The 15,934-nt window shown below is 40.8% G+C and overlaps 1 protein-coding gene across 1 annotated transcript in view; it reads left to right on the top strand.

Moving 5' to 3' along the window:
• esamb (endothelial cell adhesion molecule b) overlaps positions 1-15,934 on the top strand; it is a 46,967-nt gene that overhangs the window by 26,227 nt on the left and 4,806 nt on the right. The window contains exons 2-4 of the mRNA XM_019266334.2: positions 10,656-10,801; positions 11,915-12,116; positions 12,463-12,618. Of these exons, the coding sequence (XP_019121879.2) occupies positions 10,656-10,801; positions 11,915-12,116; positions 12,463-12,618 (504 nt within the window). The remainder of the gene's footprint in view (positions 1-10,655; positions 10,802-11,914; positions 12,117-12,462; positions 12,619-15,934) is intronic.

Here is a 15,934-nt window from a genome sequence, read left to right as displayed (position 1 = left end):
TTTTTTTAAAAAAACCCTGTTTTAATGGAGTTGTGGCCAAGAAGACACACCTAACATCCAAGAAAATAAAAGTGCAAACCATGCAACCGATGATATCCGTTTAAGCACGGATACCCCAACGTCATTTAAAGAAATCCTGTCATGAAGTTTTTTGGACTGTAAATATGAGGCTATGGCTAGCTTATCCAGGTGGTCATGTGCAATTTATTGGCTCTGAGCAGTTGCCAGGCAACCAGCAGAGACTCTGGACCAGGTATATAACCCACTGGCCAAATGGCGACTTGTCGATTTTACTCTTTGGTTTGGCCTTTTGGGCTAGAGCTAGGCTGATATATTGGTATTGATGTATATCTTAACTGATGCATATCAAAAAACTACAGTAGTACTACATTTATGAAGTAATTTAACATTTCCAGTTTGTGTCTTAGTCATAAAAATACTCTGTAGCAACCGTAATCTTTGGTAGTGTTAAATAATACTGCCTACTATATCATTATCAACCTTTTAAAACACCAAATACTGTCGTAACATCAGCCCCAAAAGTCCAGTATTCTTCGGGCTAGGATTTGGACAGAGCCAGGCTAGCTGTTTCCCCCTGTTCCCAGTCTTTATGCTAAGCTAAGCTTCATATTTTATTGATATGACAGTGGCATCGACCTTCTCTCATCTGCCTCTCGACAAGAAAAAGAATATGCATGTCGAACTATTTCTTTAAAAGCAGACACTTATATAGAGACGCATAAGAGAAGGAGGGACTGTCTCCAGATGTTGAAACGCTACACCTCTCCCACGATGAACTCGGGAGGTGTTTGAGGATTTGATGTTGCACACAGATTATACGCCTGTAATTCCTCTCCGATGAGAAGCTCAGTGGAAATCTGAAAATCAGATCACTCAACTTCTTAATTACAGTCTCGCTGCATTAAGCCCTCGCCGTGTCCCACAGGCAATGAAGTGGCAGTCAGGGGGGGCCTCGGCCCGCCGTGTTCCACCCTGGACTTGTGCAGCGGCGGCGGCCTTATCAGCCCTCACTCTGTCACTCTGTCAGCACAGCTCGCCTCGTGCATGGTAACACATGACAGATCTGGGAGATAAAACAGCCAACCCTCGCCCCGCTGCCACACTAATGGTTTATAAATATCTTCTTCAAAGACCCGAGACGGTGGCAGGGTGGTTATGGACTCTGTTGTGGTTGCAGACCCATATTAGCTCACAGTTTTCCTTTCATTCCCTGCCACTAGGACCCAAGAGTTGGCTGGAAGGGCACTCTGGGACTTGTGATGGACAGCTGGGATGAAAAGGCCACTAGTCCGAGTCAGTCAGATCAGCACAACACAACCACAAGAAGCCATCAGCTACTTGTTATTCAAACGCTTTGCTGTCAGACGGCACCTGTTTTTCCGTAGCGTTAAATTAATACCCTCATACACAGAGGTAAACCCAAGTTACATAATGCACAAAGTTCTACAATGAGAGCCTTTGTTTTCCCACATAAACACCTATATCCCCTGTGTATGTGGTATTTGCATGTGATCAAAGCCTCAGCCTGCTTCCCCCTCCTTTTCCTCGCCGACTATAGAAACTTGTTTCCCGTTCGTCAGCTCAGAGGGCATCGTGGTTAAACGTGTTAGATGTCAGAGCAGTAAGACGACATGTAAGGCATGCAGCATAAACACAAGCATGCATGCCTCCGTCGCTGTAATCATGCATGTCAGTAAACATTGGAAGGAGAGTGGGAGGACAAACGGCAAGCGTGTGAAAAAGGTTGTTGAACTGTAGCGGACTCGTGCAAGACACACACACAGAGCTGTGGTTGTGATGGTAGTAATTGTAATTCTGGTGATTTAATGTTCAGGAAATTAGGATTATAATTAGGTTCAGCACGGAGAAATTACAGTGATTGAGTGTCAACATTATCCATCCTTCCAGAAACAATGGCGTGGTTAACAATGTGGCTGCAGCAGTGAGGAAATTAATATTCAGTGAATTTTTTTCACTTGTTATTGCTTCCTTGCTTTGTGTTTTTAAGGTAGATTTTTTTTTATCTAACATATTTGCTCTTATGCAGGACAAATGCCACAAGCTCCTTAAATATATTAAGAATGGATCACATGACCACTTGTATATGATATGTATATGACTCTGCAGCTCCTCTCTGCTTTACAGACATCATTGTTCCATTTTGCTTCACTCTCACTGCAGAAGCCAGCTGTTTTTCATCTGTATCATCTCTATGATACCAGCTGGTAAAAGCCATATATTTCTCTCAGGAGCTGAAAAGACAGCTAAAAAAGTAAATACTGGAATTTCCACTCATCAGGTTGCCAGAAACACGACTTCAAAATTAACGATAATGTTTCTTTGTGGCTGCTAGATGTCCAACTGTTTGCCCTATCAATTTGCAATTGTCAGTTTTATGTCTGGTCAAGACGGCACACAAGTTATACGAGTATAAATAGAATTAAACACAACGTGACAGGGAATCCAAACATCAGACACACAAGCAACAGACTAAATCCAGTTTAAATAAAAAAAACATGTTGTATTGCTTGTTAATCGGAGTTTTAACTTGACTAAATTATTAAAGTAATATTGGTATATTTTTGTGATTTAAGTGTATAGTTCACAAACAAAGATACAAGATAAAGAAGGTCAGCTCTGCGTTTATCTTTTACTTCATGAAGCTCTCACCAACGACTAAAAACCTGTCTAAGCTTTGCTTCTCTGGTGGTCTCTTGCTTGGTTACTCTCTTATTACCGTCCTCTGTCAAACGTCCTCTAGGGCCTCTTAACCTCTGGCTGCTGAGCCCGGTTACATTGCTTGTCAGTATTCCCCCGCTGCCTTCCCTTTGCCTCAGGCCTGAAACCCTCCTGCTCCTGGCGGTAAATGCCAACAGTCCCCCGGTGTTCTGAGCACAACTAGCACAGTGGTTAACTTACTTCAGCGACAAATAAAGCTTTCTGTTTATCAGGAAACTCAGTGAATCACCAAAAGTTCAGAGAGAGCAGATAGAAGTCGGGAAAGTAGAACACATTTTCTGGTGTACCAGGTTTGGCGTGTGACTTGGTGCCGCAAAGCGTTACATACTTCTCGTGGCTGATGGCACCCGGAGCACAAAGTTACATAGTGCAAGAACAGATGTACGAGGTGCAGGGTGGAAATGATGGACCTGATCACAAGTTATTGTGAACCTGCTATTCTCAGGCAGTAAACATCTTACTGATTTAAGACGTAGTACGTCTGCAAATAATTCCAAGTCCAGGGAGCAAAGTAGGACGAGGAGGACGCAGAGGCTACCTGGTGGTCGAAGCTGAAGGTCTCTGTCAGGAGTATTAAATATTAGAGTTTACCCAGCATGGCCTTGTACACACAAATACACAAATAAAGTTGCCTGCATAAACTTAGTGAGTCTACCGATTTCTAAAATGACGAGTACAGGAACCAAAGATAGATAGAGCTGCTCCCAAGTGGCCAAAAATGAATAAATGCAGCTTTAAGGGTACCTGATGTACATACTGATTATACTGACCATGAAGAGATCTGTTGTGCTAAAACACTTTGGACATTACTCAGTTGAAGCCTGATATTAACCTCACATAAATGTTGGAATATATCTGCATTAAATGGGGAATGTATGTAGGATTTTGTCCCCCAGTCACTGACACTGGAAGCCCACCTGGAAAAGATCTGCTGAGGAATGAATACAACAAGACAAACTGTTTATTTTGTGAATTTTTTGTTTAGTCATGGAGCACAGAAATCCTCCCACCAAGTTTTTACAGTAAATTAGTCCCAGGCACTTCTTATTTAAGCTGCCATTTTCCTGTCACGAGTGGGCTGCTACATCTGCTTTTACCACAAGGTGATACAGTAAAAAAATATAAAAGAAAAAAGATGTTTATGTGCCCGACTTGTGCATGTGAGTTTGCAGTGAGGGAGGTTGTGGGAGGTTGGAAGCATGTGCGCGAGGAGAATCAATTTAAACACAATCAAAAGTTAAGAGGGATTAAAGCCACTGCGATGAGATAGCACACTCAAAATGGTTTAAAATAGCTGCAGAGATTACACTAATGTAATCCAATTTAAAGGAGCCTTCCCCAAAATATTTATTATTCAAACACCATCTGTTTGAAGCCCGTGGGGTCAGTCCAATATGCAGTCTTACATCAACAAGGCTATTCTGTTGTCCTACATTCCTTCCCTGTCCTGTCTGTCAAAAAGTCAGGGAATAACCCAATTTTCCTTTTTTTGGCTCGGTCGGATGCTTTGTTCGTGTTCGTCCTCGTTTGACATCAGTGAATCTGGAACATCAGTTCTTCACTTGTTAAATCCCCAACTAACAACTAAAGGTCATGAACGCTCCTCAACCAGCGAGACTAATGAACGACTGTAATGAGGAAAAGAAATCAGATGCTTCAATAATTTATCGTTGTGTTGTCTGCTCCTTCTAAGACTTTATCGTCGCTCCGACACAGATCTCAGCTCAGCACAGACAAAACATGTTTCATGCACATCAGCTGTTACAGAGCAGAAAACTCCTTTTTATAATTAATGATGTTGTGTAGCAATGGTAGACATTATTCCATATCTCGATATGATATGTAGCTATTCTTTAAATATCTCTGCTTGAAACAGGATATTGGAGGAAGTGTTTCAAGGTCAGAGAGCAGCGCTGCTCGATGCCGATACTGGATGCACAGAATTGTTGCTGATCTTAGCTTTTATACTTCTATATGTTACTGTGTTGATCTGTCAGGTTTTAAATCGATTAACCAAATTGTTTTGCTCTGGTCATGTGGAAAATGTTTGAGAACCACTGGTTTAAGCCGTCCTCTAGTGGCTGTGTATGGTTTGTCCATACGCATCATCCAATCCACCAAACAAGCAAAGAAAAGCCGTTTGGCAATTTTCTTTCCTCACACAGATGCCTGTTCCTTACAAATGTGGCACCATCTAAAGGGGAAATAATCAGGCTTTTCCAATGGTGAAAGATTTATTGCCATGAAGCATCGTTACAGCGAAGAAATAATCTACCAAACACACATGTCCTTACTCTTTGTGTGTAGTTTACATTAATAATAAGATAAGATGCGTCAAGATTTATCTGATTCGACTGTGAAGTGAAAACAAACCCTGCACTTCTGCGAGCGGCCAGTGGAGACTGGCTACCGCGGGTCAATCTCCATAAGCCCCCATGGTAAAATGTCTAGTTTCACAGGAGAAATAAACATGTGGGTTCTGTTACAGTTGGTTTGTTCGAGCAGCCAGGCATCATTCAGCTCGCCTCGGCTCCACCCGTGATCTACATCTTTGCTCTTCACGGATGCGACGTCCATATTTATACTCTCCATGGATTCAGCTCAACAAGCGGTTGATTTTGAAAACGGGGACAAAGCCCTGTGTTGTATATTACCGTCGCAGTACAATGTGAAAGGAGATTTGTAGCACCATGCGTTTTCTCTTTGCAGCTGCTTCAGTGATTATAACTCTAGTTATACATTAAACTTACAACAAAAGCAGCTGTCGGGTTGTAAAAATGAAGCAAAGCCTTTGGGAACGTTCATACAGTCAAAGTCTGCTGCTGCTACACCTGCATGGCATCCTCCTCTGAGGCCAACATGTATGCAACACACCCTATTAATCACTCCAGCAGAACCACCTGCAGACTCCGAGTCTACGCCCACATCGATGTTCTCCGCTCCCTGCTGTGCCGAGCTTGATGCTTCCTTGTGAGAAGTGACAAGGTCAGACAGCAAAAATATACAGCAGCTGTATGTTTACTACATTCACTTAATAATGTGTTCATAAGTGACTGAACTGAAGGCGTTAACGAAATGTTGAAGACTTTAAAATGTGGCACAGTTTGGTCGTCAGTGCCGATTACACCAGGAACAGATGATTAATTGAAAGCCAGAAATTCAAACCAAACATTCGCTGGATCCGGTTTATTGGCGTAAATTTCTTTCCACAAAAGTTTGTGAAAACACAGTTTGATGAAGTGATCTTCAGCTGATGTTGAAATGGGATTTGGCAGTCAAAGTGTCGCCCACATCTGAGAATTACTGAGAAATTGCTGGTTTAATGTATCTTTATATGATCTCCAATTCAGTGTTTTATGGGTGACTTGTCCGTGGATGGATAGATAAATAATACTGTTAAATATATAGAATAAAAATGTTCTTAAAAGTCTCATTTTAAACTCCTTAACTCTGATTTATTTGATGCAGAATGAAAAAGTGTATCCTCCATCAGGGCCCTGTCGCTGCTGCTCTGACTTGCTTCAGATTAACAGCGCATTTTAAGGCAGCATCCTGTTGTATCGATGGGGAACGGGGAGGGAGGGGGCGGAGGTGTAAAAGGGAGAGTAAATCTGAGCCTCAGCTAAAGCTTTAGCCCCAGAGAGGGACTCACATGAGAGAAAGACATGGGTGGAAGCAGCGATTACTCCGGGAGATAGAGTGGGGCTGGTTAAAGAGGATCAGTTTATCTTCACACAGGGATACACGGCTCCCTGTGGGCTTTGAGAGTGGGACTGCCTTTTTATCCTTCATTTGATCATGAAGATGCACAGCAGAATTAGGTTGGGATGCCTTGTTAGACATGCAAATTACATGTATTTCAGTAATAAATTAGACACCTGTTTGTTTATTTTTAGATACACCCGCTCTGCCGGGGTTTCACGCTGCAGTTTCCTCGCGTTGCTTCAGTTTAACGTTTAGATCGCTCGACTCTAATATTCAGAGATTTTGGTGATAAAATGTGCTTTTATCTTTAATCAGATGAATTCTTGTATCATATGAATGTGCTGCCCCCTGTGGATGTTTCACAGGACTGCAACAAACTCACATTTGATCTCTTAATTGTGCCCCGGATCAGACAGGGTTGACTTTTTTTTTCTTTGATTGTTCTGTGCAGGTTTGCGAGTCCGGCAGTATTCCCACAGTTTTCCCACAGTGTTCCCACAGTCCTAATTGCTGTTGCACTGATATCTCATAGCCAGGACGCCCTGCAGGAAAACAGAAACATTGTTTATTCTAAAGAGAAGAATCCAATTAGCTGATATAAAGCATGGCCAGGCTGAATTATAGCCTTTGGGGAAACTTAATTAGGACAGTTTACTGAAGCTGCATAGTATCATATCTGCATCCCCTTTATTGGCAGCTTTTCCTCTTTTTTTTTTTTCCTCCCCTGTTGTGAAGGATTTAAATTGACTTCATACATCAGCACACATCTTGAACTGTCTTTATCCGTCTGTGTCTGCACGCGCAGAAATCCCAGACGGAGACAGCCACGGATTAGTGAAGATTTTCTTTCATTTAATAAACAATTGAATGACACAGTTCTGAGGATAAACGAAGCAACAAGAATGGTCTAGAGTGAGGAGACTACAGGGAATTATCCTACCTCACTGAATATCTGCGTTATCATTCAGAATTACTGTCCGCATCCACCGCGCCGCGTTCACATGAAGAAGCAGCAGCGTGCTCTCATCAACCTATGGAAAACCTGATCCTTTCTGATTACGTCTCTGCTCCACAATGTGTATTAATCGACATGTAACGCCTGCACAGCACAGCATTATCCAGGAAGAGAGATTTCCAGCGTGCTCCATGTAGACACAATCGAAACAAGACCTTTTTCTCAGAGTTGTTATGTAATTCTTACAACATACCCGTCAAAGACAATAGCTGCTGGGGATGAAGTCAGAGCGCTAACAGGACTTGTGAGAGACATTTCTTCTGTACTCTGGGCTGCTTTATGAATTTCAAACAAGCTGGTGTGTTGGTGATTGGTGATAGATATTAATCTCATGCATGCATGTTCAATAGATAGCTTTACTACAAAGGCTGCATATGACAACATGCTTTATGATTGAAGATGAAACACGCAGGTTTGACATCTTTTCATGTGTTGATGATGAAAGCACTGCCGTGGACTCGGCTATGCATCGATGTACCACCTGTAGTCGGCCGCACTGCTGTGGAGTTCTGTACAGACTTTTATGGTCTCCAGAGGAAGAACTACAAATGTAAATCTCATGGTGGTGCAAAAAGGGGAAAAAGTCAGGGAATTACTAAAATCCTCAGGCTGCCATCAAGGAGAGGAACGTGTCGACAGCTGTTGAATGATGAACTGTCATGAACTGTTGACACATTTCATTTAGTGCCTTCAAGTCAGAATTTTAATTTGTCCAAAACTTCAGTTTGTGACAAAAAACCTGCGAAACTAATGACAGCCTCATTGGCCTGAGACCTAATTTGTGTTCAGTGATAATTAAGCAATGTAAGAATACAACTTGGACTAAGATTGCTAAAAATCAGGGGGGAAGTTATAACTTATACCACTATACTTATACTATATAATTATAATTAATTACGTTGGTGTATTTTAAGTCATTTTTGGGATGGGGATGGGCTATTTGTGCTTTTTAAGTGAGCAATTTTACTAAATGACAGCAATTTAAAGATGCATTACTCTATGTTATCTACTTCGCTACTTTTAAAATCATGATTCACTTCTAAGTAGGCCTACAATATGAATTATATCCAAACCTTTCATCTACGTTCAAAGATAGAGTGCATGCAGCACACTGACTCGCATTTGGGCCAATAAAAACCCTGCAGCAAGGACAAGTGTGGAGTGGTGACCAGAACAGCGCATAAGTTGGAAGTAATTCATAATAATTATTAATAAATACAACTAAAAAAGCAGCATCTCTCTCTCATACACTCGGCAGAGCTCGCATGACACAAGTGATTAAATGTAAAGCAAAGCAATCTGCTAATTGTAATTTGGAGAATGTGTATGCTGCTGTGATGATGATGATGATGAATGCAGTGATGGCAGCATTGCTGGGTGAAGTGACCATGTGTCGTGTCATATCCATGTCCAGCTGAGCTCTCACGTGAGGTGAAAGGATTGAGCCCGGGACCGTTTAGGGATTAGTCAGCAGGACTTACCAGATTCAGAAATTAAGTAACAGGAGCACCACGGCACACATTGTACCGAGAGGAATAAGAAAGCACTGAGTCACTGCAGCAAAACTATACATCAAAAGCGAGTTCTGTCCCTCTTTTTGTTGTGTTTACTGCCTTTTCACACTCACACACACTTTCCTCATCTTCCTCTGTGCACACCCCTCTCAGCCCACCACCACCAGCAGTCGCCTAATTCTCCTGCCTCTATGTGCGTTCAGTCTGGAAGAGAAGGAAGGCGTGTCTGACTGAACAGATGTGGAGATTTCAGCAGCCTGCCTATGGATCATAACACTCTCATCTACCCCGTCTATTCATTTCAGTATAGGAAAGACACGTTTCAGTGTCAGTGAGAGGATTTAGTGGATTTTTCTTTGCGCAAGTGTTTTTTTTTTAAATCAATCTTCAAGCTGGAGACACAGGTTGACACAGACTGCTGGGATCGGTTGATCCAGATTCAGCTGTCTGGTTCAGGTGACTGGGCACCCTGTGAGTTGGATCTTTTTGTTTTCTTTAATATCTTCTTTTCCATTTAAGCTTAAGCTTTTTACTTCTCTCTCTTTTGCCTTGTACTTTCTTTATTTGTGAGCATGACTCTTTAACTACTTTAACAGCCTTTTTATTTTTGTGTCTTTTAGTTGCCCTTAAAAAATTAAATATGCTTAGTTTTGTCTGAATTTTACGTCGTACTATATTTAGTTCTGGTAATACTGTAAAACCCATGTTTACATGGCTTCTCGGCACTAATGCGCATACAAAATATGAGAAAAGACCGTCCTCTTTCTTTATTTTTTGGCTCCATCTATCACAAAATGTGTAAAGGCATTTGAAAAATGATCCAGTACTACAACTTATTTCTCTGTTTCATTTTTCAGAAACAATTCCTGTATGGTTTAAGAAAATGCTCTTACTTCTGCAGCATTTCAAACCTCTTTATCTATAAAATATATAGACACGAAGCTGGAAACAGAGCTGAGTGTCAGAAATGTACTTGAATTATGAACATTTATTTAAATTTATGGAACTTTGCTGGGTAATTGTTTTTTTTTTTGTTGTTTTTCAGCATTTAATTTTTTTGTTGTTTGTTTGTTTTACCGAGTTCAAAATTCTCAGCATTTTCATTTTTGGTTGTTTTCTTTATATTGTACATCAGCAAAGCCTCTGTGTGATTCATTTTCATCAGAGTTAGCATTGTTTCATTTGATTTTACCCTAACACACAAGAAAAGAAGAACAATACACTAGAGCTTGAGCGATTGGTCGATTAATTGATTAGTCGATTGAGAGAATTGGCAACTATTTTGATGATCAAATAATTGTTTTTAATTAACCTGCCAAGCAAAACGACCAAACATTCCCTCGATTTAGCTCCTCAAACATGAAGAACATGAATATTTACTGTTTTTATTCTGTTTTATACCTTTTTGAATATCTGCGTTTCGGACTTCTGTTTGGACAAAACATGTCTGAAAATGTCACAATTTTCACTTTCTTCTGACATTTTATAGACCAATCAATAAAATGAACAAATGAATTAACTGTTAAAATAATCATTAGTTGCAGCCCTGCAAGAACGCATTCAATCCAATAATTGGGAGTTGTGCGTGCAAAGACGGTACACCTGTGCCTCTGCTACACCACGGTTGTGATTAACCATTACTATACCTGTCTGTGTTTCAGGTGACACCCAGAAGGTGGAGATCCCCAGAGGAGAGATGGAGGTGGTGAAGGGTCAAGTGGTGGTGTTACACGCCTGGTACAGTCCCAACTCAGACATTTCCAAAAACTCTGTCATTTGGAACTTTGTGGGAAACGAGTCGAAGCAGGTGAGAGGGTTCAAAACATAACGCGATGATCTGCTGTACAGTTGACACTGCCGGTGACCTCGAGTGGAAACGAGAGCCTCTTTAAGGGGATTAAAAAGAAGTACAGTGTGATGAACTGTGATGAAAGTGTTAAATCTACAATCCAAAATATTAAAGATGAAACAATGAATGGACAAATATCACTACTACTATAATATATGACACAATCTATTGATAGAGTTGTTATTTGTTTTTCTGGTTCCAGCTTCCTAATCTGTGGATTTCCTGTTTTTCTCTGTTTAAAATCATTTTATTTTGATATATCTTTGAATTTGAAGCGTTGGTCAAACAATACAAAACATTTAAAAGGCATCACTTTGGGCTTCAGGAAACCGCATTTTTTTGTAATTTTCCTGCCGTTAATTGAGAAAATAAAGCCATACAAAACATAGAGAACCTGTTGCCGTTACCTTTTTACGTACAATATCAATTAAAAAATGGCATTTTTACATGCACCTCTAATCTGTGCAAGAAAAAGTGAGTATGTTTAAATATTGCATCACTCTGTAATATTCTGAGAAACACATCCAGCGACATGTAAGGTGAAAAAGATGATCTGTAGAGATTAGGATTATTCCCAACACCACTGCTGATGTCTGACTCGTAGCGGAAGGAACGGACGGACGTTATTAACGAAAAGGATGCCGCTAATGACATTTCATCTCCACTTTTAACTGCGCCTCCTGTATGTGGCACGAACCGCCGCTAAAACTGAACATATCTGCAACATAGTGTGTGTGTAGGGTGTTTGCATGATTAATATAATCTAAACAGTGTCAGTGTCCGATGGCTGCGAGCTTATCTCGAACAGAAAATCAGCCTAAAATTCAACATCCACCATCTGTACATGCCGGGATTATCTTTATGAAGGACGCTGATTTGTGTTATATGGTTAATCTGTACATCTTAACATCTTAATATGGCTGCAGCAAATTAAATCTGAAATATTTCACTGAAATGACCAAACAGAAACATGTCTGCAGCACAAAATGTGTTGTAATTCATTAGAAGGACTCAGAAATATTGATGCAGTTACATGTATTAGCAACCATGAATGCATGCTCCTCTGTTCAGGTGATAACCTTCAGCTCAGGTGAGGTCGGGCACGGCCAGAATGACTTCACCAAAAGAGTGGGCTTCAGTGCGACCATGCCCTCCGCCAACCTCTCCATCTACATCAACAACACCCATGAGTCTGACTCCGGACGCTACATCTGCACTGTCATCATCCGCGGAAGTGCTGGAATTACCGGAGACGTTCGCCTTAATGTCAAAGGTAATGGACCGCAACACCAGAGTCACTTCAAAAGGTTAGATCTAATCTCTCAGCACGCACGTTCGCTCGGAGCCGAACGTGTGTTCAGATCGGACCAGTTTGTTAAAAATCATATGTGTGCAAGCTGCAAGCATAAATAAACCTCATCTGGTGTTCAGAGTTTCACTGGGCTCTGAGGTCATAATGTCATCCGTCAGCAGCAGATGGAAACAGAGAGGTCAAAACATTTTCTTGTTTATATGCGGTATGCCGAGAAAGCTCCACTTTGTCCGCAGTGGATTAAAGCCTGAAGTACAAGTTCACAACAAGGTCACTGCATTCTTATCGTACATGACTGTCTCTGCAGTCCCTCCTTCTCCGCCAGTGTGCTCCATGACTGGGAACCCGATGGTGAAGGGCAACGTGACCCTGAGCTGCAAATCAAGCCATGGAAAACCAGTCCCTCAGTACAAATGGACCAAGGCTGCACCCGTATCCGAGGTCTTCTTCTCCCCGATGCAGAGTGAGTGTTTGTAACTCTTGGTCCGGTCATCCAAAATACAAAAATATGTTCCTTGAGTACTGGTTTTGACATTTCTAGGGTTGTCCAAATATAACGGAGGTTTGTGATACTTACCAGTGGTACTAATTAAGGCTCAGTTCCAGAGTCAGGGTGCTGCCGTGGTGCAAGTAAATGGAGCAGAGCCTTAAATAGTATCATTGGAAACACCTGTGTTAACTCGACTATTTCATGTCAAAATGTCTGCTGTGAAAAGGGTCGATTAAGCTTAACGAGCAGCAAGCAGTGTAGGGAGTCCAGATTTTCTACCCTGGGTTTCACAAAACATTTTGAGAAGACCACAGGAACTGCTCAACTAAAATGTGTTCATAAATGATCAGGTATCAATGGATAAAATCTTTTTTTTATTAGAGATTTTAGAGAACATTTCTGTTATTTGTTGTGGTACTACCATTACTATTGGAAGCACTGTAACCAGTTTATTTTCTGGATTCATATATATACAAATATATATTTATTTAGAGCTTGCACACAACTGATCTAAATTTTACTCTGGCTCATCATATCACATTTAGGCACCCTGTTTTCATCCTGTCATATGAGAGAAACATTGATCTTTAGGTTGTTGTCAGCCAGCCTCGTTTCATCTTGTCAACAAAGATGTATCGAACAGAAGCAAACATGCTCGATATAAGCTCGATGTCTAGTCCATGCAGTCAGGTCACAGACATGATGATCGTAAGTCCCACATATGGGCTTTACTTTACTGATAGATTCATCCCATTGTGTATGCTTCTTTTGTTGCATTATGTGTAGATGTTTGTTTCCCATTGAGGCTGCAGAGAAAATACCATCTGTTAGGCTGACTGACTGACCTAACTGCCTTGATCTTTAGCTCTTTATAGCAGAAAAGTCCTCAGACTCCTAAAATGAAAAGTACTCCCCCTGATTGAGCGCCTGCATCACATGCCTATCTGCATCCACTTAATTGCCACATACACTTGAGTTCAAACCCATCTTTTGATCTGCCTTGATGTATGCTAGCTCTTTTATGACACTTGAACTTTACTCTGCCATCACTGCTTATCGCTTTCAGCAATCTCTCTGTCTGATTCCTCTCTCTGCTGATCCTCTCTCGCCACTCCTCATTTCCTGTTGACCTTGGTGCCTAATCTAACAAACCCCATGTCATTACGTGATCAACCCCTCTAAGAGGCATAAGTTGGATTTGGGATTGAAAGTAGAGCGCATCTCACTCTTCCATGTCTCCCCTCATTCACGCTCACTCTCTTTCCTCTCTGCCATCTTCCCATCCCAGAATGGAGATCTTGCCCCCAGCCCATGCTTGTCCTTGGGTTCATGGGTAAGGGTGTTCACTCATACATTTTCCATTTATTTCCCGTCATCCCATCCTCACCTACAAACCATGACATCCCGAGAAATCCCACACGTCACTCCTCGAGTCACAGCCTTAAGCTGTGGAAAAGCTTTAAAGGAAAAAATAAATAAATCAGGCCAATTTGTAAGAATGCATACAGGATTATGTTTTAGCATCATAAAAGAGCTTAACCTAAGTGTCACGCCAGGTGATAATCCCACTTAACCTTAACAATTCACATTTTTCCTTGCACATTTATTGATTAAATCATTTGAAATTATGGATGTTAAACTCTTGAGGAATAGCAGGTCATAGTGTATCTGTACTGTAATCATTTTTATATAATGAACAGCTGTTTTACACTGAATCCTGAATATGTCCATAGTGAGGATTGTGCATATATTTCCATTTTCTTAAAAGAAGGGTTGGATTTCTTTGTAGTATGTGTTGTGTTAGATTTAGCTGTCGTTCATTCATCTTTTCATTGTGTGCCATGTTTAGACACAGTAAGCTTTTAGCTACTTAAAGTCTTTTAAAGCTGAAATGTTTTGACCGTTTGTTTTAAGCCAAATAGATTTTTTAATTGAGTCCTTGGTGGGGCTGAATGTCAGTTGACTGAAAATAATAATTCAAAGGAAAATATGGCTAATTTCTCATAGTAAATCTATAGTGAGGGACGAAACGCGGCTAGCCAGCTCTGTCCAAACTCCAAAGATCTTTAAATTTCACCTTGTTTGTCAAATTCATACAGAAGGCAAGGAATTAGCAACCTTTTATTACCGAACCTACCAAGTTTTACAGGTCACGCTAGACAAATATTGTATAAGTTAATGTTTCAGTCTCTAATTAAAACCTGTAAAACCACAAAAATGTTGTTTTTTTTTGTACAGCTCAAACTAACGAAACGTAACACAATGTTAATTAGTAAGCGTTAGAGGTTTTTATTGTGGATTATATACTGTTTTGCCTGATACGGCCCTATTTCTCCAACAATATTAAACAGTGGCATTTAAATGGAGGCATTGAATGAATAGATACATAACTAGATGTGTCCTGTCCTTTTTGTTGTGTTAAAGTCCACATTGTGTTGACTAGACTGTAGATTTTAGTAGAAATTTTGTTCAGTAAATGGAGTTTAATTAATTACAGTAATTGTCATTGCATTAGTTCCTGATTCATCCCTATTTTATGTCTTCTTGACGTGTGATGCATTTTTCATTTTTACATTAATTATGAAAGCTAATCCACTGTAGTTTGAATGGTGTCATGTGAGGAGACGAACTATACCATGAGCATCATTTACATTAATCATCATGTGTCAAGGCTTTGACAAATGCTAGCCGTTGACCTTGGAGGTGATGACAGCGTAATATGAGTAATGCTCCTGTCTCGATCTGAGGCAGCGCCTGTACTGCAATGTCAGATCCTCTCCAGCTCTGCCGCCGCTGGGATCTGATCGCTGCACGGGCTTTGAACTCGCTCTGAGCTCAGAGTCAGCTGATGTTCTGCTAATCTGACACAATTGGGTTTGGTTCTTCGCAGCTGGTTTTCAAGCCCGGGGATTAAATAATCAGAGAGGGACAGGTGGAGATATCACACTCATCTGCTACTGTTTTTTTTGGCAGCTATTTTCTGTTTTGATTTTTGGAGCATCATTTTAATTCACGGGTTAAAAGGTTAAAGTGTTGAAACAGCTGTTAATGAATACCAGCTTTCCATGAATTGGTCAACAGGAGACGATTTTTTACAACTTGTTTTAGTTAACTAAAACTGACTCTAGTGCTTTATCTACATTAACCTCGCTCTTGGTGGTGCAGCAGCAGATGGTGCACACATAACACAAAGCTCAGTGTACGCTACACTCATCCAAACTTTGGGATGAACTGTTTGGACACAATGATTGTTGAGGATTTTCTGATCTCTCTTGCATTAATGTGTCGA

This window comes from Larimichthys crocea, chromosome VII, assembly GCF_000972845.2.
Source record: "Larimichthys crocea isolate SSNF chromosome VII, L_crocea_2.0, whole genome shotgun sequence".
Lineage (NCBI taxonomy): Eukaryota > Metazoa > Chordata > Actinopteri > Sciaenidae > Larimichthys > Larimichthys crocea.
This window is presented reverse-complemented; position numbering and strand designations above follow the sequence as displayed.